Genomic DNA, 22,405 nt, shown 5'->3' on the forward strand with positions numbered 1-22,405 from the left:
GTTTTGGATTCAAACTCATCATTCATTCATTCATTCATTCATTCATTCATTCATTCATTCATTCTCAATGAACTCTACCTACAAATGTTGGCTAGTGTTCCATTGCTTTCGAATGTATTAACCTCCCAGTATTGTCAATTCAATCCTAACTTGAAATCTAATCAACTAATCGCATCAAATAAGAGCAACACTTCCAAACCAGTGTTTCTAAGCAGAGTGTCCCTCCAGAAAAGAAAGGAGAATTCTCTCGAGCGGGTGCGCGGACCCCTGATTTCGACTGCCTCTAATGTCCCGCCCCTTCACGTTCTCCACGCCCTCCTCCCGTGCGTACCGCCTCCAGGGCGGGCGTCCGACGTCGAGCGGAAGTGACGTAGGACGGCCGCCGGAGGTGTCGTTGGTGTGTTGCGCGGCTGGGCCTGAGAGTAGACTGGGTTCTGCGGCCAGGAAGAGAGCGCGATGTCTATCGAAATCGAGTCCTCGGAGTGAGTCCTGCGGCGCGGGATGGTGGGGAGGTGGCGGGGCCGGGAGCGGAGGGGTGTGGAGTGGAAGGTGATCGGGAGAGGCGTCCGCGAGGCTAGGGGGTGGCGGGGCACTTCCTTGTCCACAAGTAGCGGACCAGATGCCCAAAGCCCAGTGGGAGGCGGCGCGGGGCGGGGAAGGGTACTCCTCGAAGACCGAGTTCTAGCCATCGCCGACGCCTGGCGCTCCGGGGCTGCTCAGATGACCCTTCCTCTGCGGGCTCCCGTCTGATGATCTGCACCAGGGGCTGCTCGTCCTGCCCCGGTTAGAACAAGTGTGATTCGTTTCCTCTGGGGTTGCGTGGCTCCTTTGCTCTCCCCTTCGCAGCACTTCACCCAGTATTGTCACTGTTTCGCTCTCCACCCCGCTGTGCTGGGCGCCTAGCTAGAGGCTCCTTTTTCTTCTATTTATAGTCCCAGTGCCTAGCACACCGTAGAGGCTCGATCACTGCCTTTGAAATGAATGGACGACTAGCTTTTTTATCATGCCCTACCTGGAGCTGAGTTCTGGTTAGTCTGTGAGCTCTGTGTAGCTACAAAAGAGAGAATCTGGAGATTGGGCCCAGAGAATGGCAGATTAGGGGTGGGGTGGTCCTAATGAGTGACTGAAGGTCTTAGTGAACTTTTCCAGGACAGCATCCTCCACCTTGCCCTTGCCAACACTCAACAATTGAATCATCAGACGTAACATTTGTGTTTTGAGTGTAAGGGAGAGGACTTGTTCTGAAGACCTGCCATAGGATGAAAGGGAGCTTATTTATTCAACAAATACTGAAGTCTACTATTCTAGACTCCCGGGGATACAGTAGTGAACAAAACAGACAAAAATCCTTACCCTTATAGCATATACATAGTGATTGGGGAAGGCAAACAACAGACAAAAACAGTAAATAAAATATTGCCGGGGTCCATCCCCAGTGGTCCAGAGGTTCCCAAAGGTGTGGATGGAGTCAGTGAAGAATGAAGGACACCGAGACAGCGTTCAGATCAGCATAGTTGGGTTCTCTTTATTCTCCTTGTTACATCAGTATTTATACTATTTCAGATGATCAGCATAGCCAGGTTCTCTCTTTATTCTCCTGTTACATCTGTATTTATACCATTTGATCCTATAAGCATGCCTCTATAGTCACATCATGGTATGTTTTGGGTCCTCCCTTGACCTTCTACAGTTCCTTGTTTCATGTCCATAGTTTTTTATCCGACCTTTGCCAAAAATCCCATCTCCATCTAGTTGTGTTGATTTTAATCCTATCCATTCTATTCCAAAGGTTAGGGCTAGTTTGTTATCTCCATTCCAAGTCTACTAACAGAATAGAGTCTACAGTTCTGTTAAGCTACAAGGAAATAACTGAAGGAGATTATCCTAAGTAAAGATTATGTAGCTTAAGTGTGATTGTTCGTAGTTAAGGTGATTAACTACCCGCCTGGCACTTAGTTAAGGGGTTTTACTGGTTTATTCCCTTCCTTAGTCCTGTTAATCCCTAACTCCAGGGAAGCATCCCCACCTGGGGAAACAACCTTTCTCGGGGAAGTGGCCCTGGTTAGAACACATAGCTATAAGAAGGGGAGCAAACATACTAAGAACAGTATGCCAGGTCCCTTGAAACATATGCTGTGCAGATGTTTCTTCCCTGCAGCAACTGTGTCAAGCAGCAAGGATGGACCGGCTTCCGGCAAAATATGAGGCTTAACAGATGGTGATAAGTATTGTGGAGAAAAAATAGAGCAAAGAAAAGTGATAAAGAGTGCTGGAGTTAAGATAACGGCAGGGGTTGGAAAGGATTCCATGATTTAGGACCTAAATAATAGTGGATACTGACATTCTCCCATTCTTGGGCTGCTGTGCGTTTTTATCTTCTATAATAATAAAATCGTAATATGCTAATTAGACCGGACAGCGAACAACTTCTGGACGACCTTCTGGACGAAGCTGGGGCTGCAGGAATTTCATGCATTGGGCCTCTAGTTATCAATAATAGCTACTATTTACTAAGCGTTTTTTATGCTAGTCATGCTGTAAGCAGTTTAGTCAACCCTTTCACCAAGCCTACAGGGTAGGTATTTTTCTTAACAGATGAAGAACAGGCACAGAGATAACTGACTTGCCCAACCTCACAATTAGTGACAGAACTCTGATTCAAATCCCAGCCTATCTCCAAAGTTTTAAACTCTTAATGTATTACATTGTGTTTGAAGGAAGTAAATTTGATTGTGGTTATACCAAATAAGAGGTCTTTACAGGGAGAGTGTCTTATTTGGGGAGTACAAATGGAAGTGTCTTAAGGAGGATAGTAGGTACTAGAACAGTAGTGATCTAAACCTGAGCCCTGAGAAAAAAGACTACTGCAAATAGCAGTAATCGGTTTCCTTCTTAAAATCACTGCCAATTTGAATCTTCATTTTCCCACTTATCTGTTACTTGGTGAGATTCTCATCTATAAAATGGACATTACAGTAATAACCTACCTCATAGGATTGTTTTGAGGAGTAAAACAATATGTCTAAAATGCTTAGAATAGTACTTGGGCCCTGGCCGGTTGCTCAATGGTTAGAGTGTCGACCCATGCACCGAATGGTCGTGGGTTCGATTTCTGGTGAAGGGCACATCCTTGGTTGGAGGTTTGATCCCCAGCTCCAGTGGGGGCTCCTGGGGGCACGTGCAGGAGGCAACCAATCTTGCTCTTTCTTTCCCGTCCCTCTCTCTCTCCCCCGCCCCCCCTATACCTTCCACTTTCTCTAAATATCAATGGAAAAAATATCCTCAGGTGAGGATTTTTAAAAATTAAATAAAAAAAAGAATAGTACTTGGTATATTGTAAACCAAGCATGTCAAACTCAAAGGCTAACATGGGCCAAATAAACAAGGTTTAAGTTTATGTGGGCTGCAAAAAAACAAAAGCTTCAATTTTCATAGAAACATAGGTTTATTTCGATAGAGACATGCTGAATACAAAGGGCTGAAATAAATGAGTAATCATTAACATAAAATAATAGAACATTTTAATAAAAATTAATATTTTTTCTTGAAAATTAACTTACCAGACACTGAAGAACTGCACAAGTTAATAAGCGTAACGCAAATACCTATTTTTCTTTTTCTCTGAAAGCGAAATATTTCCTGTTGTGCACACCAAACAAGTCAGCACAAGATTAATGATGGGGCAATCAGCTGCTAAAATATTCGCTGCTAGTATTAGTGGAGAGAAATGTCCGCCTGTGCATAAGGCTCGTAAGAGAAATGAACGCAACACGATCATAGTAATCAGCCATTAGCAAACATTGTAGTTCGTTATTAATAATTATGTATAACAGGATATTGTAAAAATTAAGTTACGAAATTTTTATTAAAACGTTTCTTACATACCGTTATATCGGCTGGGCTGAAAAGTATTTGTTGTGGGCCGCATGTGGCCCGTGGGCCGAGAGTTTGACATGCTTGCTGTAAATGCATAATAAACATTGGTTATTATTTTATGTTTATTATTTCTCCCCAGAGAGAATTGACTAAATTTCATTTAATCTGAAACCCCTCCCCCAATCTGACCCTTTATACTAGTGCTGTTCAGTAGAAATACATTGTGAACCATGTATAAGAGAAGGAAAACAGTGTATCACAACATCATACAGTGAACTTTTACAGTACATGTGAACCAGATTCTTCACTAAACTCAACTCCAGATCAAGAAGTTTTAACTATAAACATATTTAACTAAAAAATTTATAAGTTTTCTGTCACATGTTGAAAATGGATGCTTATTTCAATATTTGGCAATTACCTGACTCCTCTTTTCCTTGGGAAACTGAGTTTATAATGTTTTTATTTCACTTGTCCTGAAAATTTGGTAATAGAGGCAGTAGGTAATGTTATTTTTGCAAATGAGGACACATGGATTTGCTTTACTTTTATATACAGTATAGCTCGCCTTATTTGTGTTCAACAAATCCTTATTAAGAAAATCTCAATTCACATGTTTTGGTTGTCATTTTAAAATTGGACCAAATAATCCTAATAAGAATTTAGAGTACTTGAGTTAATGACTAGACTAGGTTTAAGTATTTCACTAAAGTGTGCAACAATGTAATTGTACGAATTAGTAAGGAAGTTGGCATAATAAAAAGCTCTCTGGCCTGGGAATTAAGAGTTATTTTGTACCAACTCCCTTTCTAGCTGACTATGAGACATTAGGCAGATTATTTCTCCCCTGAACCTCAGTTCTCCTATTTCTGAGATGGAGGTAGGACGGGACAAGCCCCAGAGTCCCCTGTAACTTAGATTCTGTGATTTGGGGCATACTTTTCTCATATGATAAAGAAATGAAAAGTGGGTAGAGAAAGGACGAAGGTTGAGTAGGAGACATAAGCTGGGATGGGCTTTTATTTTGTGGCCTCTCTGGGGAGTAGGATCCCTGAACTGGATGACTTGCTTTCTTTTTTCAGTGTGATCCGTCTTATCATGCAGTACCTGAAGGAGAACAGTTTACACCGGGCACTAGCCACCTTACAGGAAGAGACTACTGTGTCCCTGAATACCGTGGACAGCATTGAGAGTTTCGTGGCTGACATTAATAGTGGCCACTGGGACACAGTTTTACAGGCTATACAGTCTCTGAAATTGCCAGACAAAACCCTCATTGACCTCTATGAACAGGTAAGAGTGGAAGTGATGCTGATTCCCATGGGTTGGTTTATTGTGGGACCCCTGACTGAGAAGCATTAGTGAGCATTCCTTCAGGCCCTATAGGGCTGGAATAGTCCTTAAAACTTATACTGTCAAGGTTCAAGTGCTACTTTGTACTTTTTTTCTCTCTTCTTGGAAAAGCCAAGAATTTCCCAAATTGAAAGTATTTCTTAAGTGATCATTAAATATTACGACACCAACCGTTCTGAAACCAACTAGTGTACTGCAAATTCAGTTCTGGCACTAACCACCCAAAGTTAGCAAAGACCCCATAAGTTAAGGGCTCAGTTCTCCATAAGATTGCCCTTACTTCAGACACCAACTGCACTTTGGGATCTCACGCCACCCACATTCCTGACTAATGCTATAAATTTGGGGACTCCCATGACCCCCTCAATTGATAATTCACTAGAATGACTCACATAACTCAGGAAAGCGCTGTATTTATTATTGCAGTTTTATTATCAAGGATGCAGATTGGAACCAGCCAAAAGAAGTGACACATAGGATGAGGTCTGGGAGGGTCCTGAACACAGAGCTTCCAATGCCCTCTCCCCATGGACTCAGTGTCTTTCTCACCTGGCATATTAATGTGTTCACCAACCAGGAAGCTCCATTGGGGTTTTTATTGGGGTTTCATTCATTCTTCAGCTCCCTTGAGATTGGGCTAGCTCAAAGCCTCAACCCTACAATCACATGGTAACCAGCCCTCATCCTGAGCTATCTTATTAGCACAAACTTAGGTGTGATGCAGGGGGCTCTTTAATAACAAAGATACTCCTATCTCTGGCAAACTTTGAGGGTTTTTAGAAACTCCGTGCCAGGAATCCAGGACAAAAATCATACAAATTATATATTATACAACAGAACAGAGTGGAGTTTATGGAATAAGAATGTAGCGTTGTTTGTTAAAATAGGGTAGTTGGTTTGTTTCTTTAAAATCTACATGAGTTCGGTAATTCCCCAAAGAAAATTTTGGTACCTGAAGAAAGGTTTCCCTGAAGCCCATGGAGATATTCCCATCTTTAGTTTTCTTCAGCATATATAGTCTGAACAAATGGCCTGAGAGGAGAGGAGATTGGTAGATAAAAATAGAGGGTGGAAGTTGAAAGATTGAAGTTATTACTTACAATTACTTCAGTTGTCCACCTGAAAAGGAGAAGGAGTATTTCCCAATATAGGAAGTCACTTTGACAGGCCATTTTGCATAAGAAATTGTACTGAAAAAGAAGTATTATTATGAGAATGCATTGAAACAGCGATTTTCTTTCATTTGTCCAGGTTGTTCTGGAATTGATAGAACTCCGTGAATTGGGGGCTGCCAGGTCTCTTCTGAGACAAACTGACCCTATGATCATGTTAAAACAAACGCAGCCAGAGCGGTATATTCATCTGGAGAACCTCTTGGCCAGGTCTTATTTTGATCCTCGTGAGGTATGACTATGGTAACAACAACAAAAATTGTTAATTTTTGCAAATATGCAATAATGTAATCTTTTGAAACCATTTCATTGGATCGTATTCGGGATTTTGATTTTAATTTTCGATAGCACTTTTCCATTTATATATGTTTGTTGAAATTTGCATATATTAAAGGGGTTGATCTTGTTCAGTTTTCTGAGTATTGAAAGGTTTCCCTTCCCCACATACCACATTTTAGAGGCTTGTGTGTCAGTCAAGAAGCAGAAAGTTTATTCTGATATCATTTCCTCATTAGCCCAAGTACTTGTCTGGCCCTGAAGGGCTTCCTGACTGCTGGTATATTCTCTATGCATTTGTGTCCCTTGCCCCTGACAATTGCATTTTCTTTTGGTTCAGGGAAGCGTTCACTTCTCAGCCAGTTATGTTTACTGGTAGGGCATGATGACTGATGATCTTTTATTTCCCCCAAACCTTTTTTTGTGTATGTGCTTTCATTCTTTCTCAGGCAGCCTTTACTAGTCTAAATGGGGTGAAGAAGAATAGACATTGGATAATGGAAAGTTAGAAACCATGAGGATAAAGGGTTAACAAGACAGGATTAATGTTAGAGGTGGTGAAGAACTTCTGGGCTGGGGTCATTTGACTGAAAAAAATTACCAAAGAATAAAAAAGAATCCTTGACTGTGCAGATTTTTCAAAAACTGGAAAACAACCCTGGCTTTGACATAGTTTACTTGGACTCCTTTGAGAAATAACAGTGTGGATCGTCTGACCTCAGTTTTCTTTCAGCTCATACTTTTGAAATGCAAGTGGACAGAATTGGGAAGTCATTTTTGAAAACTAACTGATTTAATTAACCCCCTGTTCAACTGGGTAGTTTCTTTTCATGTTTTCCATTTTGAGTGTTTCTGCTTGATGATTGTTGTGTATTTTTTTTTTTAAAATAAGTACAGTCATATCTTGTAACCATTTCTTGGAAATGATGCTACCCCCTTTCCTTTTCAGGCATACCCAGATGGAAGTAGCAAAGAGAAGAGAAGAGCAGCAATTGCTCAGGCCTTAGCTGGGGAAGTCAGTGTGGTGCCTCCATCTCGTCTCATGGCATTGCTGGGGCAGGTAATCAAAGTTTGTGGAACTGAAATTACCCTTTATATAAACTATATGTACAAGCTAAAGAAATCAGACAGCCTATGTACTGATTACTATCTGTGAAGCTGTTTGTACTAACAGCTGTACCATGCCATCCTCATCTTATAGATGAGTGGTTAAGAGCATAAGCTCTATGTCCAGCTGGTATGGCTCAGTGGTTGAGCGTTGACCTATGAACCAGGAGGTCATGTTTCAATTCCCGATCAGGGCACATGCCCAGGTTTCGGGCTCGATCCCCAGTGTGGGGCATGCAGGTAGCCGATCAATGATTCTCTCTCATCATTGATGTTTCTCTCTCCCTTCTCTTCCTCTCTGAAATCAATAAAAATATATTTTTTAAAAAAGAAGAAGAGCATAAGCTCTAGAGTCAGAATTAGGGTGACCATAGAATTTAACATTTCATCTAGGATAACTTCAGGGCACTCTTGACTGTAAAATCATTTTGATACTTGGCACAAGAATATCTGTTGGCAGCCAACGCAACAACAGCGCAAGAGATTGATCCTATTATTTATAAGAATTCAATAGTTGATAATGGGAATGTCATCAAACCTAGGAATAGAGAAGAATTATTCACCTTATGGTTTGGGGTGCTTACTTTAGGGGGGGGGATGGTCAGCTCAGAGCTTTCACTCACATTTAACACCGCATAATTTCAGATAGATTGAAAGTTATATATTTTAAGAAAATAGAAAAACTAGTAGATAATGTAATGTATTAAACCTCCTGCAAAGGAAGGACTTCCTATGATTAGGGAGTAAACATCCAGGTAAAGGTCAACAAATTTAGTCACTTAAGAGTTCAACATAAGATAAAAAGGAAGCTATAAGGCTGTAATAATTTAAAAAATAAGGCAGCCCTAGCTGGTTTGGCCCAGTGGATAGAGAATCAGCCTGTGGACTGAAGGGTCCCAGGTTTGATTTCATTCAAGGGCACATGCCAGGGTTGTGGGCTCAATCCCCGGTAGGGGGCGTGCAGGAGGCCGCCAATCAATGATTGTCTCTCATCATTGATGTTTCTATCTCTCTCTCCCTCTCCCTTCCTCTCTGAAATGAATGAAAATATATTTTTAAAAAAGGCAGATTGGAGAAAAAAGTTCTTTCTGGCAAACATAAATAACAAATAACTTGATCACATTAAAAGCTCACAAATTATTAATCAGAGAACTGACTAAAGCAGGGTATAACTTTCCACTCATTAAATTAGCAAAGTTTTAAAATGATATCCAAACTGTTGAGTTTTCTTCCTTATTATTTTTTTTTTTAATCCTCATCCGAGGATATTTTCCCATTGATCTTTAGAGAGAATGGAAGGGAGGAAGAAGGGGATGGGGAGAGAGAGAGACAGACAGACATTAACCGGTTACCTCCCGCATGTGCCCCGAGCTGGGCCAGGGACCAAACTGCAACCGAGGTACATGCCCTTGACTGGGAATTGAATCCAAGACTCTGGTCTGCAGGCCATCACTCTAACAACCACTGAGCAAAACTGGCCAGGGTGAGTTTTCTTGATATAACAAAGGGAAAAAGGAATAAATGTTGTGCCTGTCATATAAACTTAACATATATTATTTTGTTGTATCCATTTAGCAACTCTAGGAATTAGGCTTCTACTTCTTTGAGTTCACGAAATTGGGAATCAGAATAACATTGGGCAAATGATCTGGCCTAGGGCCATCTGTCTCTAATGCCCATGATTTTTTCACTCATAATATAGTTGTGAGTGCTGTTGAAGTTGTGACTTTTTGGGAAAACAGTTTGTCATTGTATATTAGGAGCCTTAACCATTCTTGTTCTTTTTTGGATTCAATAATTTCTATTCTGGGAACCTATTCTAAGGTGGGAGTAACCCCAAAATAGAAAAAGCCTTATGTTCAAAGATGTTCATTGCAGCATTATTTAGATGAGTAAAAAATTGGAAATGTGTAAATGTCCATTAATATATTAATTAAATAAACTGTTAAACATCCAGGATATATTTTACAGCCATTGAAATGATAATTATGGCATAGCATGATCTGATGTTAGGTGAAAACGAAGAATATAAAACTTTACCTATAGTATAATTACAGCAACATTAATTAAATACATGTGTAAGGGGGAATGCTAGAAGGTAATATATAAAATGCTAACAGTGGCTGTGTTTGAATGTTAGTTAGAACAATGGGAGATTTTTGTTTTCCAAATTTTATTTATAATAAGAGAGTCACATCTGGAAGAAAATAGATGTGGAAAGATGAACCTGTTGGCTCTTAGAGTTCCTTTCCACCCTGAGATCAGCCTGTGTTCCCAGGACACACAGAGCAGCATAGATTTTGCTTGTGTTTAGATGGTTGGGTCTAGATGGCTCAGTTTCCTGTGAACCTCATTATTTCAGGCTTGGCTTTGAGCAATCAGGATCAGATCTTAAAAGCACCCAAGTGGATTATTACACATTTCTTTTCTCATAGGCGCTGAAGTGGCAGCAGCACCAGGGGTTGCTTCCTCCTGGCATGACCATAGATTTGTTCCGAGGCAAAGCAGCTGTCAAAGATGTGGAAGAAGAAACTTTCCCTACACAGCTGAGCAGGCATATTAAGGTAGGATCCTTTGACACTCAGCCAGTTGGTAATCATCTGTTGAGGACTCAACATGTGCTTCCTCAGTCAGGCCCTGTGGTAGGCACTTGAGTTAGAAAGCAGAATTCATTCTTCAGCTCTGATAACATTCAGGGTTGCTGTTAGTGACCACTGGGTCCTGTGGCCTGGCAGTGGCACACCTCAGTTGTATAACCAAGTGGACATACATTTGACATTTGGCCTGTCATCTGCCTTTGCACTTTCTCCCCAGAAGCCTGCATTTGGAAGAATGATTAGCTCTTTGGTTAAACCTGGGACTAATTATGAACTTTTAATGTATTTGTCTTGTTCAGCATTTGTGTTTTTGCCTGCTGCATGTCAGCCAAAGTACCAGGCATGGATTGTAAAGTGGGCTTGTGTGGTATTTGAGGAAAATAACTTATCATCTTATGGCTGGTTCTTGTTTGCTTTCTTTTAATCTGAGACTTTTCTAGGAAAAAGCACAATCAAGTAATTGGCAGCAGTTTCCAGAATTACAAGTATATTTGCTATTTCAGCATCTTTTTTATATTATAGTTTTGGGGTTTGTACTCTCATTGAATATATGAATTTTAAAATAACTCATTCCTCAAATCTTTTGACTTTGGCTTAGTGCATTGAATTAGTCTTTTCTGGATTATATCTTTTGACTTGCATTCAAAGATGATTTTGAGCAGTATTTTTACCCTGACTGAAGCCTTGATACAAATAGAAATCTTCTATATATATAAAAGCCTAAGCTATTGTTATGACTGAACGACCAGAATGACTGACCAGTTGCTATGACGCACACCACCAAGGGGCAGACGCTCAAGGCAGGAGCTGCCCCCTGGTGGTCAGTGCACTCCCACAGCCAACTTCCCATGGCCAGCCAACTTCCCCCAGTCCCTCCCCCTGCCAGCAAACCTCCTGTGGTCCCTCCCCCACCCCTCCCCCAGTCTGGCAGGCCCATCCAGCAGCTGGCAGACCCCAGCTGGCAACTGGCAGGCTCCCAGCCCCAGGCTGGCATGCCTCAGCCAGCGGCAGCAGGCCTGACCCTGATTGGGACTGGGTAAGACAGCTCTGAAAGGCCCTGATCACCAGCCAGGCCTAGGGACCCCACCAATGCACGAATTTCGTGCACTGGGCCTCTTCTAGTCCATTATAATTATGCTGCTGGCCTAAGATTTTTGTTACAAACACTTTGCATTTTTGGTATTTAAATTGAAATTCATAAAAGAGCTTTTCTCTGTTATCTGTCTAATATTTTGTAGTTTTCATCTGTTATTGGGAGCATGATTGCTGCTAAGTGCTCAGGATACATTGCCCAGATAAACAGTCTCTGTTAGCTTTAATTAGTTCTCCTAGAGTTAGTCACCTTCACATTATCACTTGGTTAAGTGAAGGTCATGTAAAGAAACAGTGATAGAAAATTTGTTTACAAAACAGTATATGAAAGCTGACATTTATTTTATAAAAATGACTTTTTTCCTCAGATGCACAACAGGAACATATGCCATATTAAGTTGAGTGTGAAAGTCATGCTAATCGTGGCTGACTCTGGTAAAAGATTATTGTTTGGGTTACAGGATTATTTGTTCTAAGTCCCATTATAAAATATATTTTACTTTTCTTTGAAAATGTCAACTTCACATTAAAAAATTAGTTTCAGCTGACAGGCTAGACTTAAAACTGGTCAGAGAAAATATATCCACAACCTTCCTGTGTCCAGGTACAGAAATGTCCCTCCAATGCTCCATTAGAATAAGCTAGCTATGACTTCATGCTAGGGCAGGGTTTCCCGAAAGGTTAAAATGGGAATTGTTTTAAGGCCACTAAATAAAAATGTATCTGTTTCATTGCTTCATTTGAAACAGTTTGGTCAGAAGTCACATGTGGAGTGTGCTCGATTTTCTCCAGATGGTCAGTATTTGGTCACTGGGTCTGTTGATGGATTCATTGAAGTATGGAACTTCACAACTGGAAAAATCAGGAAGGTAAAGTATTTAAAATATATTAACTTTTCTAGTGAAAGAATTACTATTGTTGTTCTTAAATTACCTGTTATTTATACACTTTATTTTATTTTATTTATTTTTTTAAAATATATTTTTATTGATCTCAGAGAGAAAGGGAAAGGGAGAGAGAGATAGAAACATCAGTGATGAGGGAGAATAATTGATCAGCTGCCTCCTGCATGCTCTACACTGGGAATCGAGCCCACAACCCGGGCCTGTGCCCTTGACCGGAACCGAACCTGGGACTCTTCAGTCCGCAGGCCGACGCTCTATCCACTGAGTCAAACCAGCTAGGGCTACATTTTATTTTTATTTTTTAAAATATATTTTTATTGAGAGTCATTGGTTGGCTGCCTTCTGCACACCTCACACTGGGGATCGAGCCAGCAACCCAGACATGTGCCCTGACCAGGAATCAAACCATGACCTCCTGGTTCATAGGTTGACACTCAACCACTGAGCCATGCTGGCCGGGCTATTTATACACTTTAAACTTATTTTTGAATGGGTGATATGTACATCCAATACAATATTTTATGAAATAGAAAAGCTGTTCAGTAAAAGGTCATGCTCCCCCCCTTGGCCCTCAGCTGGTCAGTTCCTTTCCTTGGTCGAGCCAGGTTACCAGTTTCTTGTGTACCTTCCTGGAATATTGTAGGTATGTGTGTGTAAGCAGTTACTTTTTATGCCCAATCTAACCTAATTGTAGTACTAAATGTGCTTCTCTTATTATGAGTAAGAAAATGTCTTTTTATATGTGAAAAACCACTAATATTTCCTATTTTGTGAAGTGTGTTCATATCCTTTGCCTGTTTTGTTTTGTTTTTCCAGTTTATTTTTTGAAAATATTTTTGTTGATTTTTAGTCAGAGAGAAAGGGAGGGGGGGGAGAGAGAGAGAAACATTGATGTGAGAGTGAAATATTGATCAGCTCCTCCTATACGCTCCTACCAGGGATTGAACCTGCAACCTTTTGGTTCATGGGATGATGCCCAACCAACTGATCCACACTGGCCAGGGCTGCCCATTTTTCTTTTGGATTGTAATTTAACTGATTTGTTGGAGCTTTTTATTATTATTATTATTTTTTAAAATATATTTTTATTGATTTCAGAGAGGAAGAGAGTGGGAGATAGAAACCTCAATGATGTGAGAGGATGGTTGATATGCTGCCTCTTGCACGCCTCCTACTGGGGATCGAGCCTGCAACCAGGACATGTGCCCTGACTGGGAATCTGACCTGTATCTTCTGGTTCATAGGTTGACACTCAATTCACTGAGCCACACTGGTCAGGCTGTTGGAGATTTTTAAAGTTTGAGGGAATCAACCTTTGCAATCTGTACTGCAAATATTTTTCAGATTTGACTTTTGTCTTGATTTTGCTTATGGTTTTGCTTTATAGACTTAAAATCTTTTATATCATCATATTTATCCATCTTTTCTTCCACAATTTCTTCTAATCTTTTTATGTTTCATTTATGTTCAATTTTTGATCCATCTGAAATTTCTTTAGTGAGATAAAGTTGGTGTAGATAAAATTTAATCATTTCCCCAAATAGCTATTTATTGACTTTACACTGATTTAAATTGTAATCTTTATCATAAGAGTACTGAATTCTACTTGGGTAGTGAAGTAATGAGTGATATTCACTTTCTACTTTATATGTATTTTTTATAGTTTGTCTTTTTTTAAAAAAAAAAACACCATGAAGCAGTCTCAGTTTATAATTTTTTAAAAATAGAGATACTTCTGTTTGAACAATAATGGTTGATAAAATAAGCATCCATAAAATGGATGATAATTAAATATATTAGTCAGTACATGGTTTGAGGGAAAGGAGCTGACAATTTGGAAAAAACATTAGTTTCTCACATTATACCCCTAAGATAAATAAATTCAGATTTATTTAAGATGTACAATATGAAACTGTGCACCCATGGAGACAGACAACAGTGTGGTGAAGGCCGTGGGAGGGGTGGAGGTGGGCAAAGGTGAGGAATATGATGGGGGCATCTGTAATAATGTCAACAATAAAATAAATTGTAGGGAAATTCTGCTTAGAAAAGATTAGTAAGCATGCTCGCTTCAGTAGCACATATACTAAAATTGGATGATACAGAGAAGATTAGCGTGGCCCCTGCACAAGGATGACATGCAAATTCATAAAGTGTTCCATATTTTTTTCATGTAATAAAAGTGTTTATTTAAAAGAAAAAAGATTAGTAAGCAAAAGATATAAGCTGTTATGTTGGCATTTTTTATAATGTTTGAATTGTGTAAAATTTATTCCCAGTATTAATCATTTGTTAGGAATTTGTATGCATGCCACTACTATTTGCTTTGGAGATTTAGAGTATGTACAAGCCATTATCCTGATTTTAGTGAGTTTGTAGAGATCTAGGGTAACTGGGTTTTTTGTTGTTTTGATAACTGCTTATCATTGTTTCCTTTAGGATCTTAAGTACCAGGCCCAGGATAACTTTATGATGATGGATGATGCTGTTCTCTGCATGTGTTTCAGCAGAGATACAGAAATGTTAGCAACTGGGCTCAAGATGGAAAAATCAAGGTAATGGATAAGTGGCAAAAACTCTTGTATGCAGACATTCGGAGAGTTCTGTGACGAGGGAGTGTCCTACATATGATATGAGCTTGATAACAGCTACTGTTTGTTGAGCATGAATTTTGTGCTGATAATCAGTTTACTTTTTCTTGTTTAATCCTAATAACAACTCTGCCTAGTGAGTTCCAATAATTTGTTTAAGGTCACAGTTAGTGAGCAATAGGTCTGAGACTTCAATTCAAATCTGCTCATGCCCTTTCTGCTGTACCACCATTGCTCACTTTATATGCTGTGTTGTACTTTGTGTGTTTTTGTTTGTTTGTTTGTTTCTAGTGAATGGGATTTTTTTAAGGAATGGGGTAGTCTGCAGTTGATTAGCTGTGGCTTGTATTTAATTGCTGGTAAAATGCCCTGAGCTAGGTAAAATACAGAAGTAGTCTCTGCTAAGTGAACTTAGTCTAAATTTTTGTTTTAATAATTTACAAGGAAAGAGGTTTAACATTCAAAGGATTCCGTTATCATTGTTCTGTGTAAATCAAACATCATATTCAGCTATTAGCATGCATTTTTAATGCTGTTTTAGTACATTAGTGAGCATTGCATCTTGCTTGGCTCTATGGACATTCTGTTTATAAGTTTTTACTATTTTTTTTAAATAAAGGTCTGGAAAATTCAGAGTGGACAGTGTTTAAGGAGATTTGAAAGGCACACAGTAAAGGTGTCACCTGTCTAAGCTTTTCTAAGGACAGCAGTCAGATCCTCAGTGCCTCTTTTGACCAGACAATTAGGTAAGTAAGAATCCCCACTGCCCTTACTTGGGTTTGATGTGATGAAGCTCTGAAGGGAAGTACTAGTGATTCCTTATACTTTCACCAGGATGGTATTATATAGAGAGTGAGGTATGTGAGATCTCATTTCCCCAGGCAGAGTACAGCTGACACAGTGCTATAATTTTGTCTACTTGAGTCATTACCCACCTGCATCAAAATCATGTTAGAGGGCATATTACAAATACAGATTCCTGGGATCTAGCCAAGACCTAGAAGTCTGTCCCTGAACAGAAACCTGTGGTATTATTTGCATATTTTCTACCAGTTTCTGTGCCAACCTTTGGTTTTATTTTTGTTTGATTGTTTGACATAATGAAAATTATACTGCATACGTAAATGCATAGCCTCGTTTCTTCACTTAATATTATAACAGGAGCTTCTGTAATTCATCTAAAATGTATTCAACACTTGGTCTCAACCATAATAGATAGAATATTAATTGTTCTTTTCATTTCCTTTTATGTGTGATAGAATTCATGGTTTAAAATCTGGGAAGACCCTGAAGGAATTTCGTGGCCATTCTTCCTTTGTTAATGAAGCAACATTTACACAAGATGGACATTATATTATTAGTGCGTCCTCTGATGGCACTGTAAAGGTTAAGTATTTGCTACTGGATTATTTGGGGGTATCCATTCCATTTTTGCCCTTTAAGGAGTTTTCAGTGGTGGTAATGGTGATAATTGTGGTGGAGTAAACCTCTTTACTAGCTATTTTAGTTATAATTGAGGTGAGTCTGAGACAGTAATAATATTCTGTGGGTAATTCCTATTGGCCTAGGAACCTCAAATCTCAAATCTACAAAATCAGACTTTAGCATGTGTAGGAAAAGAGGAAACGTGTGGAGTCTTAGGTTTAAGTCATCCCCCATTTACAGTGTTTAAATTTGATCTTGTCATAGGTATGGTCTACCCATCAAAAATTCACAAAGGGCTCAGTGGCCAAATAAATAGCTATCTTTTTTGTTGCTCAGCCTCATCCCACCCCTGACACCCACATTTAGGGTCTTCCTACTAGAGAAACAGAAGAGGTATAGAGTTAAAACCAAGCCCTCTCTCAGATACTTATTTAATGCCCTCAGCTGAAAGTAACAGATCTTCAGTATCTTAAGAGATTTATTTTAAGAGAGAGTCTCATTTTCTAGAAAAGATGAGAAGTCCAAGTAGTAAATTGCTGAGAATCTTGAGACATTCCATTTACATTCTAGAGCTGCTTTTAAATTGCCTTAGGCAAGTTTTTTTTATTTTTATTTTTTTATTTCATAGAGGAAGGGAGAAGGAGAGAGGTAGAAACATCAATGATGAGAGAGAATCATTGATTGGCTGCCTCCTGTACACCCCCCACTGGGGATGGAGCCCGCAACCCAGGCATGTGCCCTTGACTAGAATCGAACCTGGGACCCCTTAGTCCGCAGGCCAACACTCTATCCACTGACCCAAACCAGCTAGGGCTGCCTTATGCAAGTCTTGTAGCAAAAGACCTCACATTTTAACACAAACCCCTAAAAGTCAGACCACACTCTGAGATTTGTTCTGGCTTGGGAATCTAACCAGAAACCTGAGGGTAGGAGATATACTTTTCCTCAGGATGGATGGGGAAATACACAGGACTCTTGGTATTTTAGTCATGGGATTTGCCCTCTTTGTACTATGTATAGGACCTCACAAGATGCCATTGGGAGGGGGTTTAACAAGGCCACTTTGTTTTGAGGTCTTTTCCTTTAGTTCCACAGTGGAAAGGGTAAAGCATCTCACTGACTTTTTGGACAGAAAACACTAAAACCCTTTGAACTCTTGATACCTGAAATGTTCATTTCTCTTCTAGGCAACTGGGCTTTAGAGAAGATTGGGACAGATAATTACAGTGTTTATTAGGAAAATAAAATAGTAGGGCACTAACTAGTGGGCAACTATTTCCTTCTGTTTATGAGTATTTAGCATCTGTTTTGTGCTAAGCTATGTTGAAGGCACAGAGAAGACACAACATAGGCCATACCTTTGAGGCTTTTATGCCTCATTAAGTGAGTGGTGTCCAGACAAAGCTTATGCCATCAGTATTTGGTCCATTCCTTTTCTGAGAGCATCTCAGATGTCAATAACTTTATTTTCGGAGTCAGTTTATTCTGTTTTAGTAATCTAATTTTCATTGTTTAAAACCTCAAAACTGTAGCCCTAGCTGGTTTGGCTCAAGTGGATAGAGTGTCAGCCTGCAGACTGAAGGGTCCCAGGTTCTATTCCAGTCAAGGGCACATGCCTGGGTTGCGGGCTTATTCCCCAGTAGGGGGTGTGCAGGAGTCAGCTGATCAGTGATTCTCTCTCCTCATTGATGTTTCTCTCTCCCTCTCCCTTCCTCTCTGAAATCAATAAAAATATATTTAAACAAACAAAATAAATAAAACCTCAAAGCTGTAGAAATTCTTAGGCTTTAATTTTTTTTTTTTTTTTTGTCATAGATATGGAATATGAAGACCACAGAATGTTCAAATACCTTTAAATCCCTGGGCAGCACTGCAGGGACAGACATCACTGTCAACAGTGTGATCCTGCTTCCTAAAAACCCAGAGCACTTTGTGGTGTGCAACAGATCAAACACAGTGGTCATCATGAACATGCAAGGGCAGGTGAGTGCTCCGGAAGTGCCTGTGGACCATTCCACAATCAGCATGTCTTGGTCCTGGCCCTTCCAGTAACCAAATAATGGGTTCACCACTCCAAAAAGCATATACACTGTATTTGTTATTCAAATGCTTATTTAAACTATATTCGTCAGCTTTTCAAAAGTTATCTCCTTTCCCCAGGGTTTTTGTATATTATGTTCTTTTTTTGCATCCTTGGGGTAAATGAGGCTCTTCCCTCTGCAGAATCTCATTGAAGATTTTAAGATTAACAATTCCTGTCAGAGTGAGGGAGATAGAATGTGTCAGTTACCAATTTGGAACATCTAGCTACCACATGATCTCAGATAGAACGCTAATAGGTGGAGGGCAACTATATTTTCATGATGTGTATTTGTAATCAGCACATTTGCATGGTTCCCAAGGAACCTCACTTTTGTAGCACCAGGGACATTAGAAGCTTCTAGGTTGAGGTCTCGAGGCCTGGGAACATGTGGTGGTGCTATTGAAATGTTGGCTTGGGCACTTGGGATTCTACTGAGCATGGAGAAGACCCAGGGGCTTGTGTATGGAACTCTATTCCTTTAGTCCCTATAACTAATAGAAATTAGTGCTTTAAGATCCTTGGTTGAGATGGTTGGTATGTGGTATCTGCTGGGCCCTGCATAGTAACTATAGGTGCCTACTTCCTCATTTTCTACTTGACATTTTAAAGACTTTTTATTAAACAAAAATAATTTTAGATTTATAAAGAAGTTGTTCCTGTGTACTCTTTCCCCAATGATAACATCTTACATAATGATAGTATAATTATCAAAACCTAGAAATTGACATTAGTACAATTCTGTTAATTCAAATGCAATCTTATTTGGATTTCACCAGTTTTTACATTCATTCATTTTGAGGCAGGAAGTTATATGAAATTTCATTACATGTGTAGAATTATGTAACCACCACCACAGTTAGGCTAAATAACTGTTCATCACCCCAAAGAAACTTTCTCATTGTACATATTTATAGTCAAACCTTCCCAAACAACATTGACCACTGGTCTGTTTTCCATTATTATAATTTTGTCATTTTGAGAGTGGTGGATAAGGAATCATACAGTATGGAATCTCTTATAACCTTGGCTGTTTGTTTCAGCTTGATTTGTGATGGTTTTAAATGGTATATAAAATAGAGCAAACAAAGTCTTGGAGACAGTTCCAGCCTGCAGGGGGGTAGTGTCTCATTCTGTTAGAAAGTGAAACTGGGGAGCATGGTTCCATCAAGTGTTGAGAAACAGAGGTTTATTGACTTAGAAATTGTCATATGTGTGGTAATGAATTTGTTTCATGGTAAAATGGCTCAATAAATTAAAGAGCAGGATTGGTGACTTGGGATATAGGAATTCTAAATTTCTACCTGCCACTGACTTTAGATAGCCTATTTTCGAATATTTCTCAGGCAAGAGGATTTAGCATATGATGAATGGAATTTGTGATCTAATTATACATGTCAGTAAACCAAAGTGCAAAATAACAGTGTAAAGATGTCCATTTAAACTGCTGCTAATACAGATGTTTTGTTTTTTGCCTTGCTCTGTGATATGATTTAGATTGTCAGAAGCTTCAGCTCTGGTAAGAGAGAAGGTGGTGACTTTGTTTGCTGCGCCCTCTCTCCCCGTGGTGAATGGATTTACTGTGTGGGAGAGGACTTTGTGCTCTACTGTTTTAGCACAGTCACTGGCAAACTGGAGAGAACTCTGACAGTGAGTATTATTGACTTAAGGCCATCTAAAGAAATTTTGTTAATGCTTGTATCTTTCTGAACTCTGATGTAAACCTTTTCCTGATTGCTATCAGTGTGAACCTTGATATAAAAATTTTATCACTAAGTAAAAGAAAGGGTCCATAAGTAATTATATGGAATTACCTCCTCTCTCAAGAAGAAAAGTCATCCTTCATTGAGCCCTCAGCTTCAAGAGGATAGGGTGGGTGTACATAAAGCAGAGAAGAAGAAAGGGAATATGTCTAGATAGCCACCTAAATTACCCATATATTCCTCAGGGGGATTGGAGAGTGACAGATATAGCTAGTTCTGTCCATGTCTTTACAAAGACAAACTATCTTATCAAATTGATTTGATTATGTTTTTAAACAGCTCATGTTGTCAGAGTCACTATAAGGAGTAATTAAGTCAGCTGTTGTAATAATAGCCCCCAAATTTCAGTGGCTTAACACAATCAAAGTTTATTTCTTATTATATGATACTGGAGGCCCGGTACATGAAATCGTGCATGGGTGGGGTCCCTCGGCCTGGCCAGCAATCAGGGATGATTGGGGCTCGGGGGAGGGACTGTGGGAGGTTGGCGGTGGGAGCGCACTGACCACCAGGGGGGCAGCTCCTGTGTTGAGTGTCTGTCCCCTGGTGGTCAGTGCATGTCATAGCAACCAGTTGTTCAATCATTCAGTCATTTGGTCGCTTAGGCTTATATATATATATGAGTTGAATAGTTCTCCATCTTTTAGCTGTGCCATTTGGAATATATGGACTCCAAGATCTCAGGAGTTAAAGATAGGTGGAGGGCTATATTAGATGTTTTTAAAACCCACATCTGGAAGTGGCTTATATTACTTTGTTCCTCATTCATTTTTGGTTAGAATTCAGTCACCTGGCCACACCCAAATGCAAGGGGGACAGGGAAAATGTAATCTTTGTGGCCCAGGAAGAAATGGTATGGTGAACATATGAAAAATTATATATGTACTCATGTTAGAGAATAATCTCTTGTCTCGTATCATTCTTGAGTGAACTTTTGGCACACCTGCCCTGGGAAGCCTCCAGTATGTGAGCAAAACAAGGTGAGGTGGAGAGTGTCTAGCTGAGGGGCCTGGCCAGTCCAAGTTCACTGAGTTGAAGGAATCATTTAGTCTTATCCACTGTCCTGGGACAAAGTGTTATTTACACATTATGAAAAACAGTACAAAAAATATGAACAACAATGTGATAGCCTCGTTTGAGCTTTTGGTTTGTGTGTTGCCTTAGGCTTGATTCCTTTGGTGGAAAGTGGGAACTTCATTCTTATTCTCTCCCACTCGGCTCTGGAAACCTCTTCAAAGTGGTTTTTTTTGTTTTTTTTTAATAGAATTATGTACCCTAACCCTCTGTTTTACTTTTTCCAGGTTCATGAGAAGGATGTGATTGGTATTGCACATCATCCTCATCAGAACCTGATTGCTACCTACAGTGAAGATGGACTCCTAAAACTCTGGAAACCCTAATTAGACTTTTTTCGTTAAACTAGCTTGAGAGCATGTACTTAAATGAAGACATATTCATGTGTTGCTTTTTTTTTTTTTTTTGCCAGTTTCTCTGACTAACTTGTCTGAATTAGGCACAAGAATAATTTTGTGAAAGTTCATGTTTAAGTTAGCAGTTACCTTTTTTTACACATTTTTAAGGTATTCATTTGTCTTTCTAATTGGGGCAGTCACTTAATGTTTTCAATTATCTTTTACCTGGAGAGTGAAATAATTGATAGTTCTAAAAAAATTATTATCCTTTGATTATTGCAATGCTGATTAAAATGTGCCTCCTTGCAGTAAACTTGTAAATAGGAACTATCCCATATTCAGTAGCTAGTCCTTTTTTTTTTTTTTTTTTTTTTTAGACGGTAATAAACTTTATACCTTTCTGGAGTCTTTGTTTTTAAATGTGAAAGTTGCTTATCTAGTTAGCATATTAGTATCTAATGAGGTGGGTGGGACATGGACATTATTATGCCCGAATCTTAAATACAGTAGGAAGTCAACTTCTGGGTAGAAGAAGAAACTGTATTTGAAAAAGTTGGATGTTACATAGGATCACATTTCACTGCCTTTACCCTTCCATTCTTTTTTTTAAATTTTAAATGAATAGCTTTTTTTATTCTAAGTAATTTTTTAAAAAATCTTTATTGTTGCTGTAACCGGTTTGGCTCAGTGGATAGAGCATCAGCCTGCGGACTGAAGGGTCCCAGGTTCGATTCCGGTCAAGGGCATGTACCTTGG

General features: G+C 39.5%; 1 protein-coding gene across 1 annotated transcript; it reads left to right on the forward strand.

Annotated features, from left to right (window-relative positions):
• The first annotated feature begins 300 nt into the window (after positions 1 to 300).
• On the forward strand, positions 301 to 22,054 carry SMU1 (smu-1 suppressor of mec-8 and unc-52 homolog (C. elegans)). The gene is given in 14 exon segments (XM_005859551.2): positions 301 to 482; positions 4,959 to 5,169; positions 6,481 to 6,633; positions 7,627 to 7,737; positions 10,220 to 10,348; positions 12,223 to 12,342; positions 14,818 to 14,911; positions 14,914 to 14,933; positions 15,589 to 15,631; positions 15,634 to 15,715; positions 16,229 to 16,355; positions 18,210 to 18,377; positions 19,972 to 20,124; positions 21,539 to 22,054. Coding segments are annotated over 14 exon segments (1,536 nt in total). The 5' UTR covers positions 301 to 456; the 3' UTR covers positions 21,638 to 22,054.
• Positions 22,055 to 22,405: the final 351 nt, after the last annotated feature.

This window comes from Myotis brandtii, unplaced genomic scaffold (assembly GCF_000412655.1).
Source record: "Myotis brandtii unplaced genomic scaffold, ASM41265v1 scaffold1270, whole genome shotgun sequence".
In the NCBI taxonomy this organism is placed as follows: domain Eukaryota; kingdom Metazoa; phylum Chordata; class Mammalia; order Chiroptera; family Vespertilionidae; genus Myotis; species Myotis brandtii.